This window comes from Felis catus, chromosome D4 (assembly GCF_018350175.1).
Source record: "Felis catus isolate Fca126 chromosome D4, F.catus_Fca126_mat1.0, whole genome shotgun sequence".
Classification (NCBI taxonomy): Eukaryota; Metazoa; Chordata; class Mammalia; order Carnivora; family Felidae; genus Felis; species Felis catus.
In genome coordinates this window covers 245,080-263,006 of record NC_058380.1, presented here as the reverse complement: position 1 = coordinate 263,006, position 17,927 = coordinate 245,080, and the positions used below count along the sequence as shown (strand labels likewise).

General features: G+C 38.9%; 1 protein-coding gene and 1 non-coding gene across 4 annotated transcripts in view; one reads left to right on the top strand and one right to left on the bottom strand.

The window, feature by feature from the left end:
* The window catches only part of MFSD14B (major facilitator superfamily domain containing 14B), a 74,402-nt gene that overhangs the window by 30,965 nt on the left and 25,510 nt on the right, over window positions 1-17,927 (bottom strand). The window contains exons 1-3 of one of the 3 annotated variants that reach the window (XM_023243181.2): window positions 14,521-14,542; window positions 14,313-14,408; window positions 408-470 (exon numbers count right to left, since the gene is read on the bottom strand). In XM_023243181.2, the coding sequence (XP_023098949.1) occupies window positions 408-470; window positions 14,313-14,321 (72 nt within the window). In that variant the 5' untranslated portion in view covers window positions 14,322-14,408; window positions 14,521-14,542. Of the gene's footprint in view, window positions 1-407; window positions 471-14,312; window positions 14,409-14,520; window positions 14,543-17,927 lie in introns of those variants that run through there. The other 2 variants (XM_003995301.6, XM_023243180.2) reach the window with 2 other exon arrangements.
* Window positions 4,279-4,397, top strand: LOC111557664. Its single transcript, XR_002737898.1, has one exon. It is a non-coding gene; the product is annotated as a small nucleolar RNA SNORA64/SNORA10 family (small nucleolar RNA).

Genomic DNA, 17,927 nt, shown 5'->3' with positions numbered 1-17,927 from the left:
TTGAGCGCTCAAGATCTTACACATGTGGTGAATGTGAAGAAAATAATCAAGTAGTAATCACTAACTTGTGTAAAGGGTCTGGGGGGGGGGGGGGGCAAGTGGAGTTTGTGATCAAAGTACAATAGTACATTGACATCAGATGGAAAGTAATTGCCTGTAGGTGATAGAACAAATTACTTGGGATCCCATTACAATAGCTTGCTAGCTAATCTCAGGTGCCATGGGGGTGGCTTTCCGCCCTAAACTTTTTCCTAACCCATTTATGTAAGCAGAACCTATTTCCCCACACTTTAGGTCTCCAGATCAAATAGTGATTATTTCCCTACATCCCATTTAAACTTCCAGAGTTAAACTACTAAGGATTCCTGCCTTTGGTTCCTTGTGAACCACACAAAAACCATTCTTACCTTTACACCTTGAATGAGACCATTCATGAGGAATGTGTGTTGAGGAAATGTTTCATGTAGAACCTACAGAAAGCAAACATTAAGACAAATTCAAAAACAAATTAAAGGGAAAGGTTTTTGCCTCTGTTAATGTTAGGTTATGTAAAAAAGACGAACCCTGGAATAAAAACATTTGAAGTATCAGTGAAATATGGAAAATATCCTAAAAATATGAAAATGTAATAAATAATGAGGCAGAAATCTAAATAAGGCAAGAACTTACATCCCAGTGCTCAGGTGCTTTTCTTACAAAACCTTCTGTGGCAAACATAAATTGTTAACTGGCTACATCTTTCACCACCAACAATTTTAAGCATCTCTCTCTCTCTCTCTCTCTCTCACACACACACAAACACACACACACACACACACACACACACACACACACACACACACACACACACACAGCTGTTTTCTGTACTTCTACCTAAAATTTCATTGATATAAGACTAAATTTACAGTATTCCTGGGAAGCTAAGAATAGTGAGGCACTTCTGGATGATTACAGCAGACGGGAAAAGGCTGACAACAAACCCTAAAACAGTTGAAGAACAATAATATGTGAAAGTAGAAAAAAAAGATCTTTGAAAAAGTACGTTTTCCAGAAATCAGGTCGGGGGATGGGGGGGAGGAGGTTAGATCTGGAGGAGGAGGAAAAACATCCATAGTTGAACAGGTTACAAAATAAGCTCCTGGTATCTTGCTCTCAAAGCTACTGACCTCCATAGCTGTGCCCAATATAAGAATCAAAAAGCATAGTTCTGACAGAAACCATCAAAACTCTACAGAAAACAGGCAACAACCTCTTTGACCTCAGCTGCAGCAATTTCTTGCTTGACACATCTCCAAAGGCAAGGAAATTAAAAGCAAAAATGAACTACTGGGACTTCATCAAGATAAAAAGTTCTGCACTGCAAAGGAAACAATCAACAAACTAAAAGGCAACCGACAGAATGGGAGAAGATTATTTGCAAATGACATATTGAATAAAGGGCTAGTATCCAAAATCTATAAAGAACTTACCAAACTCCACACCTGAAAAACAAATAATCCAGTGAATAAATGAGAAGACATGAATAGACACTTTTCCAAAGAAGACATCCAGATGGTCAACAGACATATGAAACGATGCTCAACGTCACTCCTCATCAGGGAAATACAAATCAAAGCCACACTGAGATACCACCTCACACCGGTCAGAGTGGCTAAAATGAACAAATCAGGAGATCAGAGATGCTGGTGAGGAACCCTCTTGCACTGCTGGTGGGAGTGCTAACTGGTGTAGCTGCTCTGGAAAACAGTGTGGAGGTCCCTCAAAAAATTAAAAATAGAACTATCCTATGACCCAGCAAGAGCACTGCTAGGAATTTACCCAAGGGATACAGGAGTGCTGATACACACGGGCACATGTATCCTAATGTTTACAGCAGTACTTTCAACAATAGCCAAATTATGGAAAGAGCCTAAATGTCCATCAACTGATGAATGGATAAAGAAGATGTGATTTATATACAGAATGGAATACTACTTGGCAATGAGAAAGAATGAAAACATGCCATTTGCAGCAACATCGATGGAACTGGAGGGTATTATGTTAAGTGAAGTAAGTCATAGAGAGAAAGACAGATACCATATGTTTTCACTCGTATGTGGATCTTGAGAAACTTAACAGAAGACCATGGGGGAGGGGAAGGGGAAAAAATAGTTACAAACAGAGAGGAAGGGAGGCAAACCACAAGAGACTCTTAAATACAGAGAACAAACTTCGGGTTAATGAGGGGTGGGGAAGAAGGGAAAGTAGGTGATGGGCATTGAGGAAGGCACTTGTTGAGATGAAGACTGGGTGTTGTATGGAAGTGAATTTGACGATAAATTATATTAAAGAAACAAAGAAAGAAAATTAAAAAAAAAAAAAGCATAGTTCATGGGTGCCTGGGGGGCTCAGTGGGTTAAGCCTCTGACTTTGGCTCAGGTCATGATCTCATGGTTCATGAGTTCTAGCCCCACACTGGGCTCTATGCTGACACTGTGGAGCCTGCTTGGGATTCTCTCTCCCTTTCTCTGCCCCTTCCCTGCTTGCTCTCTCTCAAAATAAGTAGAATTTTTTAAAACGGGGAGGGTGCCTGGGTGGCTCAGTCAGTTAAGCATCTGCTCTTGGTTTCGGCTCAGGTCATGACCTCACAGTTGGTGAGTCTGAGCCCCACATCAGGCTCTGTGCTATCAGGGGGAGCCTGCTTGGGATCCTCTGCCCTCCATCTCCACCCCTCCCTTGCTCTCAAATATAACATTTTAAAAAATAAAAATAAATTAAAAAAACACAGAAAACAAAGTTCTCTGGACTGAGACTTCTACACAGGGTACCTGCAGAAACGAATGGATGAGATTAAACAAGACAGTGCCCAAGGCCTCTTAACGGCTGCCAGGAGTAGCAGAAAGCCTTAAAATCAAATAATAAACCACTTCATCACAATAGAGGGATCTCTGAACCACACTGTCAAAAATCAAGAGCTCCTATAAGCAATGCCTGCATTCAATTCTGAGGAATAGGGCTATCCACCCGGGTTAGGTAACGATACTCCAGCTACCAGAGGAATCTAGGCCACAGTGGCAAACTGGCAAAGCGATGCCCTTTGTGATTTGTATTTGTGTTTTTCAAAGTGATGTAGTTGTCAATGTGTAAATTTCAGGAAATTTCACCATACTCCCTATGATTTTTCTAGCATGTCACAGGAAACCGAAGATTTCAAAACATGGGGCTTGAATTGGCACATCACCGATTAGCTGAGTAAGCAGACAGTGGCCACTGCGGTTGATGGAGCCTATCTTCCAAATGTAATGTTTTTATCCCACTTGACGTTTACATTACCTGCCTAGCCCCAGATGACATTTGTTTCCACAATCTCTGATCTACCCCCTCATTTGTAAATATAAGCATATAAAACATTCAACAAAAATCTGAAAACCTCTGAAAGGCACAAAAAAGAACACAAATAGGAAAAGATAATCCACTTCACTGCTAAATAACCAAATTATGGTAGGAAACAGAAGAAAGTTTTAGAGTAAGTGCAAGTGTCCTCCAAGACATTCAAGAAAATGTTACATACATTAAAAACAATGTGCTGCACAGGGACCTATGCAGACTAAGCAAAACAAGAAAAATCTTGAAGAACTGATTACAGGAGAAAGCACAGAAATCCAGAAAAAGGAAGAGCATCAGAATGGATAAATATCAAGGTAAATATGGGCTGTATAAAATATTACAATGTACTACAGTGCTTAAAAAATACAGAATGTAGTTGCAAAACAGTAATGCAAAAAGTAGAAGAGAAACTCATCTCTCTTGAAAGGTGACAGAACAGGTAGACAAAAGACACCAGTGAATACATAAAAGGTATCAAACGTAATGAACACATTTAACATACTTACCATATAGAGAACACTATTCTAGGGAATACTTGTTCTTTTCAGGCCATATGGAAAACTTATAAGACTTAGCCATATACTAGGATACAAAACAAGCGTCAGCAAATTTAAAAGAACTAAAATAATTCATAATATGTTCTCTGATAATACAACAATCTAGAAAAGTCCCCAAATGTTTGGAAATTAAGACAATACACTCCCAACAATCCATGAGTCAAAGAAGTCACAAGAAGTATTAGAAAAAAGAAGAAACTAAATGGTAATAAAGATACAACACATTAAACTCATGAGTATAAGCACGTCAATGCTTAGAGACCAATTTAAAGTTTTAAATACATTAAAACTGAAAAGCAACAAAAGGCTGAAATCAATGTTCTAAGCTTCAATGTAAAGAACCTAGAAACCTCTCTCAGCTCTGCCCTATCATACTCAGTGTGTGGCTGGCGTATTTTCAGAGAGGAAGGCCCCCCTAATGCATGATAGACCGGCCCCAAGTGGCCTCTCTCGGTTCCTAGGAGTGCAACAGTTTCTATCTGCACCTGGGGTGTTGTCAGCAGAATCCACCAACCTGCTCCTGTTGTTTTCCCCTTTCTAGCCAAGGCTACTTTTGATGTCATTTCCAAGACCTACAGCTATCTCACCCTTGACCTTTGGAAAGAGACTGTGTTCACCAAGTCTCCCTATCAGGAATTCACTGACCATCTTGTAAAGTCCCACACCAGAGTCTCTGTGCAGAGGACCCAGGCTCCAGCTGTGGCCACCACATAGTTTTGTACAAAAAAATAAAGTGAATTAAAACTTGTTAAAAAAATAAGTAAAATAAAATAAAATAATCTAGAAAAAGAACAGCAAATCCAACCCAAAGAAATAATGAAATAAGGTAATAAAAGAACAGAAATCAATGAAATGAAATCTAAACATTCAATAATGAAAATCAACAAAACCAAAAATAACTCCTTTGAAAAGATTAGAAATGATAACTCTTAAACTATTGGAACTACACCAAAAGAAAAAGCTTTTGCACAGTGAAGGAAACCACAACTAATGACAAGATAATAAGGAATGTGAGAAGTAACTGCAAAAGACCTATCAGTAAGGGTATGTTAATACTCAAATTATTGAAAGAACTTACACAACTCAATACCAAAAAACAAAAAACAAAACAAAAAAACCCAAACCACAAATAATCCAATTAAAATGGGCAGAAAACCTGAAGAGACATTTTTTCCAGAGAAGACATAAAAATGGCCAATGGACACATGAACATCACTAATCATTGGGAAACGCAAATCAAAAGCACAATGAGATACCATCTCAGACCTGTAAGATGAATGGCTAGTATCAAAAAGCCAAGAAATAACAAGTGTTGGTAAGGATGTGGAGAAAAAGGAAACCTTCATGCACTGTTGGTGGGACTGTAAATTTGTGGAGCCACTATGGAAAAGAGTATGGAGGATCCTCAAAAATTAAAAATAGAATTACCATATGAACCAGTAATTCCACTCCTGGGTATTTACCTAAAGAAAACAAAAACACTAATTCAAAAAGATATATGCACCCCTATGTTGACTGAAGCATTATTTATAATAGCTAAGACATGGAAGCAATTTAAGTTTCCATTAATATACGAATGGATAAAGAAGATGTGGTATATATATACACAATGTAACATTACTTTGCCAGTTATAAAATAAAGAAGTCCCAGGGATGTACAATATAGGGAACTTAGCAAGACTATAACTTTGTATGGTGACAGATGGTAACTATCATAGTGGTGAGCATTTTGCAATGTATAGAATTGTCAAATCACAATGTTGTACACCTGAAACTAATATGATATTATACTGTATTTCAATTAAAAATAAAAATAAAAAAAGTCACACACACATAGGGGAATATTACTCAGCCATTAAAAAAAGGAAGGAGGGGTGCCTGGGTGGCTAAGTCGGTTGAGTGCCCAACTTCAGCTCAAGTCATGATCTTACAGCTCGTGAGGTCAAGACCCCCCGTTGGGCTCTATGCCGACAGATCAGAGCCTGGAGCCTGCTTCGAGTTCTGTGTCTCCCTCTCTCTCTGCGCCCCCCCCCCCCCCACTCACACTCTGTCTCTCTCTCAAATTCAACATTAAAAAAAAAAAAAAAGAAAAAAAGGAAGGAAATTCTGCCATTTGAGACAACATCAATGGACCCTGAGGGCATTGTGCTACGAGAAATAAGTGAAAGACAAATATCAATTGATCTCACTTTTATGTGGAAGCAAACAAAACAAACAAGTTTATAGATACAGAGAACAGACTGGTAGTTGCCAGAGGCAGGAGATGAAGGGTGAAATGGATGAAGATTCCAGTTGTAAAATAAATTTATATCAAAACTGAGTGGGATTTATGCAAGGGTAGCCTAATATTCAAAAATCAATGTAACTAACCACAATGTCCAAATAAGGGGGAAAATCTAATTATTATCCGGTTATATGCAGAAAGTTCATTTGTTAAAATTTAACACCCATTCAGGGTAACAACTCTAAGCAAAATCAGAACAGAGGTGAACTTCCTTTCTCTGATAAAGGCTATCTACAAAAACGAATCTACAGCAAATATCACATTTAATGGTAAATTTTAGATCACTTTCCACCAAAGAGCATCTAGGAGATATGGACGTCCACTACTACGACTGCTTCTATTCAACACTGTACTGGATGTCACAGTAAGGCAATAAGAAAGAAAAAAAAAAAAAAAAAAAAGGACTGGAAGGAGTTAACTGTCACTATTCACAAAATATGTATATAAAAATCTACAGATAAACATAGGATTAATGAGTGAATTTAGCAAAATCACTAGACACAAGGTGAAAACAAAAACAAATTGTTTTATATACCAACATAATAGAAAATTAAACCTTTAAAACTATACCATTTATTTATTGTTTTTAAATTTATTTTAATGTTATTTATTTTTGAGAGAGACAGAGCACAAGCAGGGGAGGGGCAGAGAGAGAGGGAGACACAGAATCCGAAGCAGGCTCCAAGCTCTGAGCTGTCGGCACAGAGCCTGATGCGGGCTCAAACTGACGAGCTGTGAGATCATGACCTGAGCTGAAGTGGGACACTCAACTGACTGAGCCAGCCAGGTGCCCCTAAAACTGTACCATTTATAAAAACCATCAAATACCTAGGAATAAATCAGGTGAAAAATCTCTTCACTAAGAGAAAATATTACTCAAATTTTAAAGACTAGATATAAAGATGATATACCATGTAGAAGACTCAATATTATAAAGATCAGTTCTCCAATTAATCCAACCTCAATGTAATCAATCAAAATTCCCATCAAGTTACTGTGTGAATACTGAAGAGCTGATTATAAAATGTATATAGATATATAAAAGGCCTACAATAGCCAAGGCAATCTTGAGGAAGAAGAACCAAGCTATAGAAGTTACAAAAGATAGCAAGATATTGCTACAGAAATCAACACAGCCTGGTACTGACACAGGACAATAGAGTAAGATATATAAATAGAATATAAAACTCAGAAACAAATCCATATGTATTTGGTTGACTGGTTTATGACAAAGTTGACACAGTGGGGAGAGGGAGATTTTTTTCAATAAATGCTGGTTCAACTATGCGTTATTCATATGGAATCAAAAGGAATCTATAAAAAGGACCCCTACAAAACACAGTGACTTATTTCTAGATGGATGGCAGATCTATGTGTGAAAAAGAAATCAATAAAACTTTGGGGAAGAAGGTTTCTTAAACAAGACTTTAAGAAAGCGCTAACCTTAAGGGGAAAAATTAATAATCTGAACTGCATAAACTAAAGCCTGGCTAGCTGCAGGGTAAATCAGTAAAATTACTCTGGAAAACTTTTGGCAGTACATATATACTGAAGTTGAAAGAAACCCTGCAATTTTACTCTTAAGCATATATTACAAGAAATGTGTATACACAATCATCAAAAGACTTTTACAAGAAATATCATGACAGCAATATATGTAAGAGGCAAAGACTGGAAACCCAAGTGTTCATCAACCGAACAGATTTCAGTGATCTGATAAAAGGATTCACAGGACTCAGGAGTGGTTATATTCACAGTGACAATTGCTCACTCCATTTATTTCCTCGCCTCTCAGTATTTGACACTATTGTTCACTATTTCTTTAACTGTTCTCTTTACTCAGCTGGATTTTCTTTTTACCTCTTTGTACTTTCTTCTTCTTTTTTAAAGTTTATTTATTTATTTTGAGAGAGAGAGAGCGCACAAGGAGGGGAGGGGCAGAGAGAGAGAGAGAGAGAGAGAGAGAGAGAGAGAGAGAGAGGGAGGGAGGGAGGGAGGGAGGGAGGGGACATTTTAGCAAAAGGAGGAAGCTCAGAACTGCAAACTCACTGTTTTTGCCTAAAGTTCAGTAATTGAATGAATCAATGCTTCTCGGTTTGTTGTATGTGTTTGAATTCCAGAGCACTGAAATGTCTGTTTGACTGCTGTGTCCAATTTTATTAGAGGAGAATTTGCTGACCTCCTTATACCATCATGTCAAAAGTCTGACAGTAACTTTTGGAAGAAAAAAAGATAAAACCTGAACAGTGCTTCAGAGACCTGTGTGACATTACTAACATAAAAGTGTGTGATAAAAGTCCCCAAACAAAAGGACAGAGGAGGCAACAACAATACTTGAAGAAATAATGGCCAAAAAATTCCCAAGTTTGATTAAAAATATTAATTTATAGACCCTATCAGCTAAATAAACCCCAAGTAAAAGTAACACAAAGAGATCCACACTTAGACACCTTAATGCACAAATTATTAAAAGACAAAGAGAAAAATCTCTAGGCAGAGAAAAGAAAAAAAAATGAAAATGAATTCACCACATACAGTAGGGACTGATAAATTATTCTGTAAAGGGACATACAGTACATAGGAAATATTTCAGGGTACATGGTCTGTGTTTCAACTCTGCCATTGCAGCACCAAAGCAGCCACATTCAATGGGCACTACTGAGGTCCAACAAATTTTTATTTATGGATACTTCTACCTGAATTTCATATCAATTTCATATCTTCTTTCCACTGTTTCCAGATGTTTACATTTTACATTTAAAAATGTAAAAATTGGGGCAGCTGGGTGGCTCCATCGATAAAACATCATCCAACTCTAGATTTCAGCTCAGGTCATCTTACAGTTGTGAGATGAGGCTCTATGTCGAGCTCTGCCCTGAGTCTGCTTAAGATTCTCCCTCTCCCCAGGGGCGCCTGGGTGGCTTAGTCGGTTGAGCATCTGACTTCAGCTCAGGTCATGATCTCACGGTTCATGGGTTCGAGCCCAACGTCGGGCTCTGTGCTGACAGCTTGGAGCCTGGAGCCTGCTTCGGATTCTGTGTCTCCCTCTCTCTCTCTGCTCCTGCCCCACTCATGCTGTCTCTCTCTCTCTCTCAAAAATAAACATTAAAAAAAAAATTAGATTCTCCCTCTCCTGTTCCCTGCTCATGCTCACTCTCAAAAAAAAAAAAAAAAAAAAAAAAGAAGTAAAAACCATTCTTAGCACACAGATCACATAAAAACAGGCAGTAAGCCAGGTTAGGCCTGTAGGCCATATTTTACAGACCCTGACGGAAGGGAAAGAACAATACCTAGGAATAGCTGACTTCCCATCAGATAAAATGGATGCCAGAAGGCAACGTAATGATATAAGTGCTAAAAAACCTATGAAAAAAATCAGCATGTTTTATGTATCAAATTTTAAGAAAGGAGACCTACCAACTGTTATACTTCCATGTCAACTCTTCTTATAATTGTACCAAAGTTGGAAATCAGCACTGCTTTTTTTCTAAGCATTCAAAAGTTTACTGATATAAACAGACTATAACATACACCCAGAGCACACAGGAGAGAAATAAACGCCAAGCAAAAGTCAGTACATCTGCTTAGCTAAGTCTCATTATATCACAACACTCAGCTGTGCAAGAGAAAAGAGAGATTTAACACATTGTGATCATATAAACACTTTTACTGAATGCCACTTATCTCATTTTAATAATTATAAGGTGCACAAGAGGGAAAATTCTGGGTACTTGGTCAAAAAACCATTAGAAAACTATCAAAACTATAAGATGGACCTGAACCCCCAGATTCCAGGAAGCAAGACAGTCTCCATGTGACTAAAGCTAGAACTTGACTTCCTTTTACGTGGAGAGCAAAGCACCTGTGTACTATGCTCCAAATGCCCCAACAGTCCCATCCCATTTTATCCACCTCAGTTCCCAAAAGGAAATGATTAAGTGAAGGAAAAGAAGGGCTGGACTGAAGAGGAAATAAGGGGGAGACAAGACAGAATATATGGTTTGTTGAACAAATGAGTACATATTTTGACAGTAAGGACAGGAAACCGAATGTGGCAGCAGTGTTTAAATTTTTTTTTTTTCAATGTTTATTTATTTTTGGGACAGAGAGAGACAGAGCATGAACGGGGGATGGGCAGAGAGAGAGGGAGACACAGAACGGGAAACAGGCTCCAGGCTCCGAGCCATCAGCCCAGAGCCTGACGCGGGGCTCGAACTCACGGACCGCGAGATCCTGACCTGGCTGAAGTCAGATGCTTAACCGACTGCGCCACCCAGGTGCCCCGGCAGCAAAGTGTTTAAAGGGCACTCTCTGATTATTAGATCACCATATGGAGAGGATGGTGTGGGGGAATACTGTATTCTTGAATCTCTAGCTTGCAAAAGAAAATCTGCAAATTCCAAGAATAGAATTTTCCACTCACAGGGATGAGTGAGTATTAAGTGTATCTTTATTGAAATAGTGCCCTATTTAAGTATGTCTGAAGATGTTTATGTTAGTTTAATCAGATAACTTTATTTGCAATAAAATGAGATTAGGCCTTCCAAGAGGATGCACATTTTGAATAGAGGGTAGAGTGTAAGTCAGGGACATAAAGAGTCATTTTTACGTACAAACTACTGCTACTAGAAGGTTAAGCCAATGTGTGAGGTCAACTTCACAAATCTGCTTCAGTGTATTAGGGGCTGAGAACTTTCTGATGGTATTTATTTAAAAAAAATTTTTTTTTTTTCAACGTTTATTTATTTTGGGACAGAGACAGAGCATGAACGGGGGGAGGGGCAGAGAGAGAGGGAGACACAGAATCGGAAACAGGCTCCAGGCTCTGAGCCATCAGCCCGGAGCCTGACGCGGGACTCGAACTCACGGACCGCGAGATCGTGACCTGGCTGAAGTCGGACGCTTAACCGACTGCACCACCCAGGCGCCCCTGATGGTATTTAATAAACTACGGTTGTACTCTAGGACATGGCTACAAGTGACAGGCAACAAATCTCACATAGAAAATGACTAAGAAAGAGTAAATTGTTCTCTACTACTTCAGACAGAGGGCTCCTACTGGTGCTAAAATGCAAACAGTCAGATTGGACAAAATATTAGTATGTAGGTACTGTTCTGTATCTCCAAATCGTTCCCTCAGACGACTTCTGTTCTATATCTCCAAATCCTTCCCTCAGATGACTTCTCGCCCAACGGAAACAGGACAGAGTGCTGTCCACTAGTTACAGAATAGAACCAACCCTAGGGGTGCCTGGGTGGCTCAGCTGGTTAAGCGTCTGACTTCGGCTCAGGTCATGATATCACAGTCTGTGAGTTTGAGCCTCGCATCGGACTCTGTGCTGACAGCTCAGAGCCTGGAGCCTGCTTCGGATTCTGTGTCTCCCTCTCTCTCTGCCCCTCCCCTGCTCAAGCTCTGTCTCTCAAAAAAGGATGTTAAAAAAAACACTTTTTTTAGAATGGAACCCACACACGAACCGTCATCCTAACAGTTACATCATGGTGGGTGACAGATGCAAGATGCCAAGAACTAGTTATCTGACAACAGTGAACCCAACATAAAGATGATAAACAAACTGCTGCGATGAAATAAACCCTAATTTTGTTCCTTCCTCATCAAACAACCTAACATTATCAGTTCTCTGTCCAACCAGAAAAGGCAGAAAGTGGAGGGAAATGCCAGAAGAAAAAAAAATCTTTTTTCCCCCAAAAGGAAGAGGGAACCAGCCCCGCAACATCAGAACAAAAACAGATGTAGCAAACTATGGTGTAAAGGCTGGGGAAGACAGGACAGTAAAGGACATTTAGCCTTACTTGACTCCAAGAGCTCAGAAAAAGAGAATGAACCCATCTACTAACTCAGCAACACTTCTATGAAGTGTGTCAGAGTGATGCCAGCAACTCTCTATTCCACACACATAAATGTTTATTTTAACCAAATCTTTGCAAGCACCAAAACTGGCTCCAAACTGGAAAGAGGCGGTAAAGCAGCATTTTAGCTGGCTTCGAAGGCTGCATTCCAAGGTCTAACAAGGACAAAGAACCACCAGGAAAATTATCTGCATTGGGCAGTAAGAAGAAAAGCACATCAGTCTTTGGGGTACATTAAAATTAACTAACTAGGGGTGGCTGGGTGGCTCAGCTGGTTAAGCATCTGACTTCAGCTCAGGTCATGATCTCATAGTTCATGAGTTTGAACACCACATTAGGCTGTCTGCTGTGAGCATGTCAGCACAGAGCCCACTTCGGATCCTGTCTCCCTCTCTCTCTGCCCCTCCCCTGCTCATGATCTCTCTCTCTCTCTCTCAAAAATAAATAAACATTAAAAATAAATAAAATAAAATAAAATAAAATAAAATAAAATAAAATAAAATAAAATAAAATAAAATAATTAATTGAAATTAAAACAGATCTGACAATCTGTTGTAGGGCCAAAAAGGTTCCCAAGGTTTTGAACTGTCTGGAAGGTGGTTTTAGAATTCCTAACAAGGCCTCAAAAGTATCCCAAGTATTCTTCATTTCACTCTGAAGTCTTACTAGAGAATGATTATAGGATTAACTCTATATTGAGAAACCTGCTGAACCACTACAGATTTCTGGCTGCATCAGAAAAATACTTTTTAAAACTCTTAACAAAGAAGCTGAGGGGGACAGGCAGTCAGAGAGCTAGGACCAAACATAACATAGTTCAGGGGCACCTGGGCGGCTCAGTCGGTTGAGCATCCAACTTCGGCTCAGGCCATGATCTCATGGCTTGTGGGTTCGAGCCTCATGTCAGGCTCTGTGCTGACAGCTCAGAGCCTGGGCCTGCTTCAGATTCTGTGTGTGTGTCTCTCTCTCTCTGCCCCTGCACACGTTCTGTCTTTCTTTGTCTCTCAAAAATAAACATTGAAAAAAAAAATTTTTTTTAAATAACATAATTCCTTAAAATGAGTGGCCTGGCATGTCTATATTCACACTAAAAACAGGTCTCAAAGAAACAATCCCTCGAGGACACACATGTGTGCCTACAATGCATATATTTATTATTCAAAGAAAACATCTACTAAGCACCGTGTCAAAGGCAGCCCAATGATGAACACAGCAGGCTCATGAAACTTAAAATGGGGGACCCCCATTAACTAATAACCATTACCTTCTGTAATAAAGCATTAGGAAGGAAAAGGCAGTACAACAAGACAGAATAAAACAAGTTTAAAAACAGGCAATCTTTTAAGTCGACTATTCCATCCAAGTAGTAATTTTAATTAATCAAATTTTATTTTAATGCACCAAAAGAATTAAAAATTTAAAAACCACACAGCAAAGTCCTACATAAGGCTAACAGCCACCCTCTAAAGTTAGCTATTTGCCAAACCTATTTTGGGAACAAAGTTTACCTGTATACAAAGGGATTCTTTGGTTAAGGCAAAATGTTTACTGGGAAGAGTTAACCACCAATGAGTTTTAAAGAACAATTTAAGACAAATGAAATTTAAGGCCAATTTTAAAATATCCTTTTTTCAATTTTAAAATGTATTTATTAGAATTATTAGCGATAAAGCACCTAAAATCTACATGCCACATTTTCTTTAGCATCTCCCTTCCCTCTATCCACACTATACATCAAATATCCAGGTTATTGCTAAGAAATTGAATGCAGCCTCTGCAAAGAAATGGCAATAGGTAAGCTAGCTACCAAAAATGAAAATCTGTACATTCTTACAATTATCACTTGTGTTACAAGGTACTCACCAATCTATTTACTATGTTCTTAGTCAAAGGCCATTACATCCAAAGTCAGTTATAAACTTTGACAAAGTTTTGTGATAAGTTCCTCTAGTGCAGCTTAATGATCTTCCTAAATGCAGATAGTTCACTCACAGCACTTCCAAGATTCTGGTTCAGTGGGAATGCCTGGTTACTTAACAATATTTAATGAGTAGCCCAGGTGTTTTGTTGCAGGTAGTTCACAGTCTACACAGTGGAAACAACCCGGCGGAATAAGCAGTCTTAAATCATTGTCAAATCTACTCTCAAACACATAGCTAGACATACAACCCTGAGGATATGTGCTTAAGAACCTCTCTTTTGCTTTCAAAAAAACCAACTTGTTCAGCAATACTTACAGTTAACATTGGAGTTGTCAACAAGCCCCACGCAAAGAATTCTAGGAAGATGACAATAGCAGCATGGTATACACTTGGTCGGCCAAAGCCCTGTAGCTAAAAAAGGAAGAAAGTTATTATGAAAAGTAGTAAACATATGTAAGAAATCCATTACCCTAATAGTATCTAACACAAAAAAAGTGCTACACAAAATAAACTTAAAACCTACCTATATTGTGTAAGATAAAACTTCATTCTGCGGTATGCCTGATTCCTTCATCTTGCCTCATCACAGAAGATGCCAAGGTTAAAAAGTTTTTACTTGTCTCATCAATGCAAATAACTGAGTTCTGGCTGAGAACCAATTGGGGCTTTAAGAGACTGAGGTTCCAGGACCTGACTATTCTGTCTCGTACTAATTACGTGTTCCTCCGCAACGTGGCTGCTCTAACCTAAAGTTTCCCTAGCTATGTAATGACATGTGGGTACGTGGGTCTCTTACTCAAGAGCTTCCAGGGCAGCACAGATGATTTAAATGATGGCGGGCAGAGGAAGAACAATAAGGAAAACACAGTCCATACCACAGGGTCAAAATCCAGCTTTCGGTGTCTATTGTGTTTTAAGACTGTGCCTGTTTTCCTAATTTTCTGCAGTTTGTGACTTCTGCAGACAAAATCTAAATTCTCTTCAATTTAATGTTCTTTGGCTTTGTGACATCCTCACTAGAAGATTAGGTGCCTTGCTACTGTTTGGTAGTAACTAGAAGTGATGCTTGCAAAAGACTATAAAATCCACACTATTCCTATGTTTATATCTTTAATTCTTTAAAAGGTAAAAGTATATCCACATGGTTTAAATGCAATCTAATCATAAGGAAATGATCAGACAAATCCAGATCGTGGGACATTATACAAGACAATGTGGGACATTATATAAGACAACATTATATAAGACAAAATGTCCATGTCAATGGGCCACCTGGGTGGCTCAGTTGGTTAAGCATCCAACTCTTGATTTCAGCTCAAGTTGTGATCTCTGGGTTCATGAGACTGAGCCCACATCGGGCATTGCACTGATAGCACGGAGCCTGCTTGGGATTTTCTCTCCTCCCTCTTCTCTCTGCCCCTCCCCCACTGGCTCATGTGTGCATGCGTGTGCATGCACTCTCTCTCAAAAGAAACTAAAAAGAAAAAAAAAAAAGCCAATGTCATAAAAGACAAAAAATAAAGGCAGGGAGATTCATACACATTGAAGGAGGTAAGAGCTGCAACAACCAAATGTGGGATCCTGGACTGGATCCTGGATGAAAAGAGAACAAAAGAATAAAATGTGAATTTGGACTACATATTAGATAATAATATGGGTGGTTCTTGATGTCCACACCTTATTATCAAATGGCTTAGCCAAACAAACAAAAAAATGGTACATACATACTTCCTAAAGCAAATGTTACAAAATGTTAACTGCTAAATTTAGACGAAGGGAATATAATTTCAATGTTTTTGGAGTTTTGGGAATTTTCAGAGCCAAGAACAATTGTTATTAAAAATTCAAACTTAGGGGTGCCTCAGTGGCTCAGCCTCACTCTTGATTTTGGCTCAGGTCATGATCTCATGGTTCATGGGATTGAGCCCCGCATCAGGCTCTGTGTTGTCAGCGCAGAGCCTGCTACGGATCCTCTGTCACCCTCTCTCTGCCCAGCCCCCGCTCTTGTTCTCTCTCTCAAAAATAAACATTAAAAAAAAATTCACACTTGGAAATTTCTCTTTTTTTTCCAATGTCCAAAAGTAAGTACTTTTAAATGTCATTAAATAAGACATTTGCAAAAACAGAAAACATTTTACCAAGTTTGAAAGAAAAAGTATTTCCTCCTCCCCCCAAACCAAAAGGCCTTGAACATAACCATCAAAAAGCACTGTTTTGCAGCTGTCCTTTACGAACACAAGAATGAATGGAAATGGAAGCAACTGTTCAGCCTCTACCTGTGGCTAGGCCTTCTGAGACTCTCTGTGACTGAGAGACTGAGAGAGTCTCTGAGACTCTATTCCTGCTGCTGGAGGCAGAAACCTTGCCATTACCCTTGGCTCTACCCACACTGTCCTCCATCTAATTCCACCACCTCTAGCACAGATTACAGAGTAGCTTTCCAACCCTGTTCCCTCACCCACCGCACAGCAGCCAGGGATCCATTCAAATGTAAATCAGATCCTGGGGACTCCTCTGCTCCAGGGCCTTCAGTCCCCCATCCCACTGGTCCAACAAGGTCTCCCACCTTTCTATCCCCTTGTTATGCTCTTGTTTTCTAGAGTATTCCAACAAACGGTAGGATTCATTTTTATCTACCTCCCATGGAATGGTAATTTAAATGCTATGAAGGATGTATCCCAAATAGCCCTCCTCTCACCCCACTACAGTAAGGAGTAAGCACTCCACAACATACATGAGAGGGAAGAAGGATTTCTTCTCTGATCTTTTAAACAGCAAAACCCAGGGTGCCTAGGTAGCTCAGTCAGTTAAGCGTCCGCTTGGGCTCAGGTCATGATCTTGCAGTTGGTGAGTTTGAGCCCCACATCGGGCTCCTTGTTGACAGCTCGGAGCCTGCTTCGGATGCTGTGCCCCCCCCAAGTTCCCCCTTTCTGTCCCTCCCCCACTCATGCTCTTTCTATCTCAAAAATAAACATTAAAAAAATAAAAATAAATAATAAACAGCAAAACCCAAAATGCAGAAAAAGTTTTGAAACAGATGACCCAGTTTCTTCAACAAGGAAATGGTATGGGCAAGAAAAAAAGAAAAAGGAGGGAGAACTATGTTAGTACATAGATTGAAAGAAATTTCAGAAATATTAACCAAAAGCAATATGTGGGGCCTTGGGTTTTGACTCAAACTAGCTGGAAAAAAGACAATTCTGAGACAATCATGGAAATTCAAAAACAGACTATTAGCTGACAATAAAGAATTATACTCCTTGTAATAGTGGAATTGAAGTAAGGTATGTTTTTAAAAGATCTTTCTTTCTTAGAGATACATACTAATGTGTATGTTTGTGAAACGTGAGTATGTTTGGAATCTGTTTTAAAAATTATAGAAAAAATGTGGAACTGGTGGAAAAAATAAATTTTAAAGAAGTAAATTAGACGGTATTTCCCAATAATTTCTAATTATTTGGGTGAAAATTCTGATAGTCACCACCCAACACTATAAAGCAATTGCTTCCAGTGGGTGAGTCTGTCAACAGATAGCCCAAACATTCCTTTTGAATCATTCATTTTAATCATTAAGCATCACACATACAAGAATCTCAAAAAACTCTGAAAACAGTGGAAACTGTTTCCTAAGAAACATAGGAAGGCAACCCTGTTTCTTGTTTGCAGTTTCTGTGGTTTGGTGATTTCACAAGCAATGGAGCTCTATTTGTGGAGACCACTGGGATAGAGATCCATGTGGCTGCAATGCTGACTAAACATAAAGACAGATATACACCTTAATCTGTGTGCTGTATCTTCAGGATATTATGCTATTTTAACAACTTGCAAAAAAAAGACAACCTACCTTTTTGTTTATATATTGTATGTTTAGATGTATCAATTAGAAATTGTTTAACAAACACCTCTTCTAAAATGCCAACACTTTCTTAT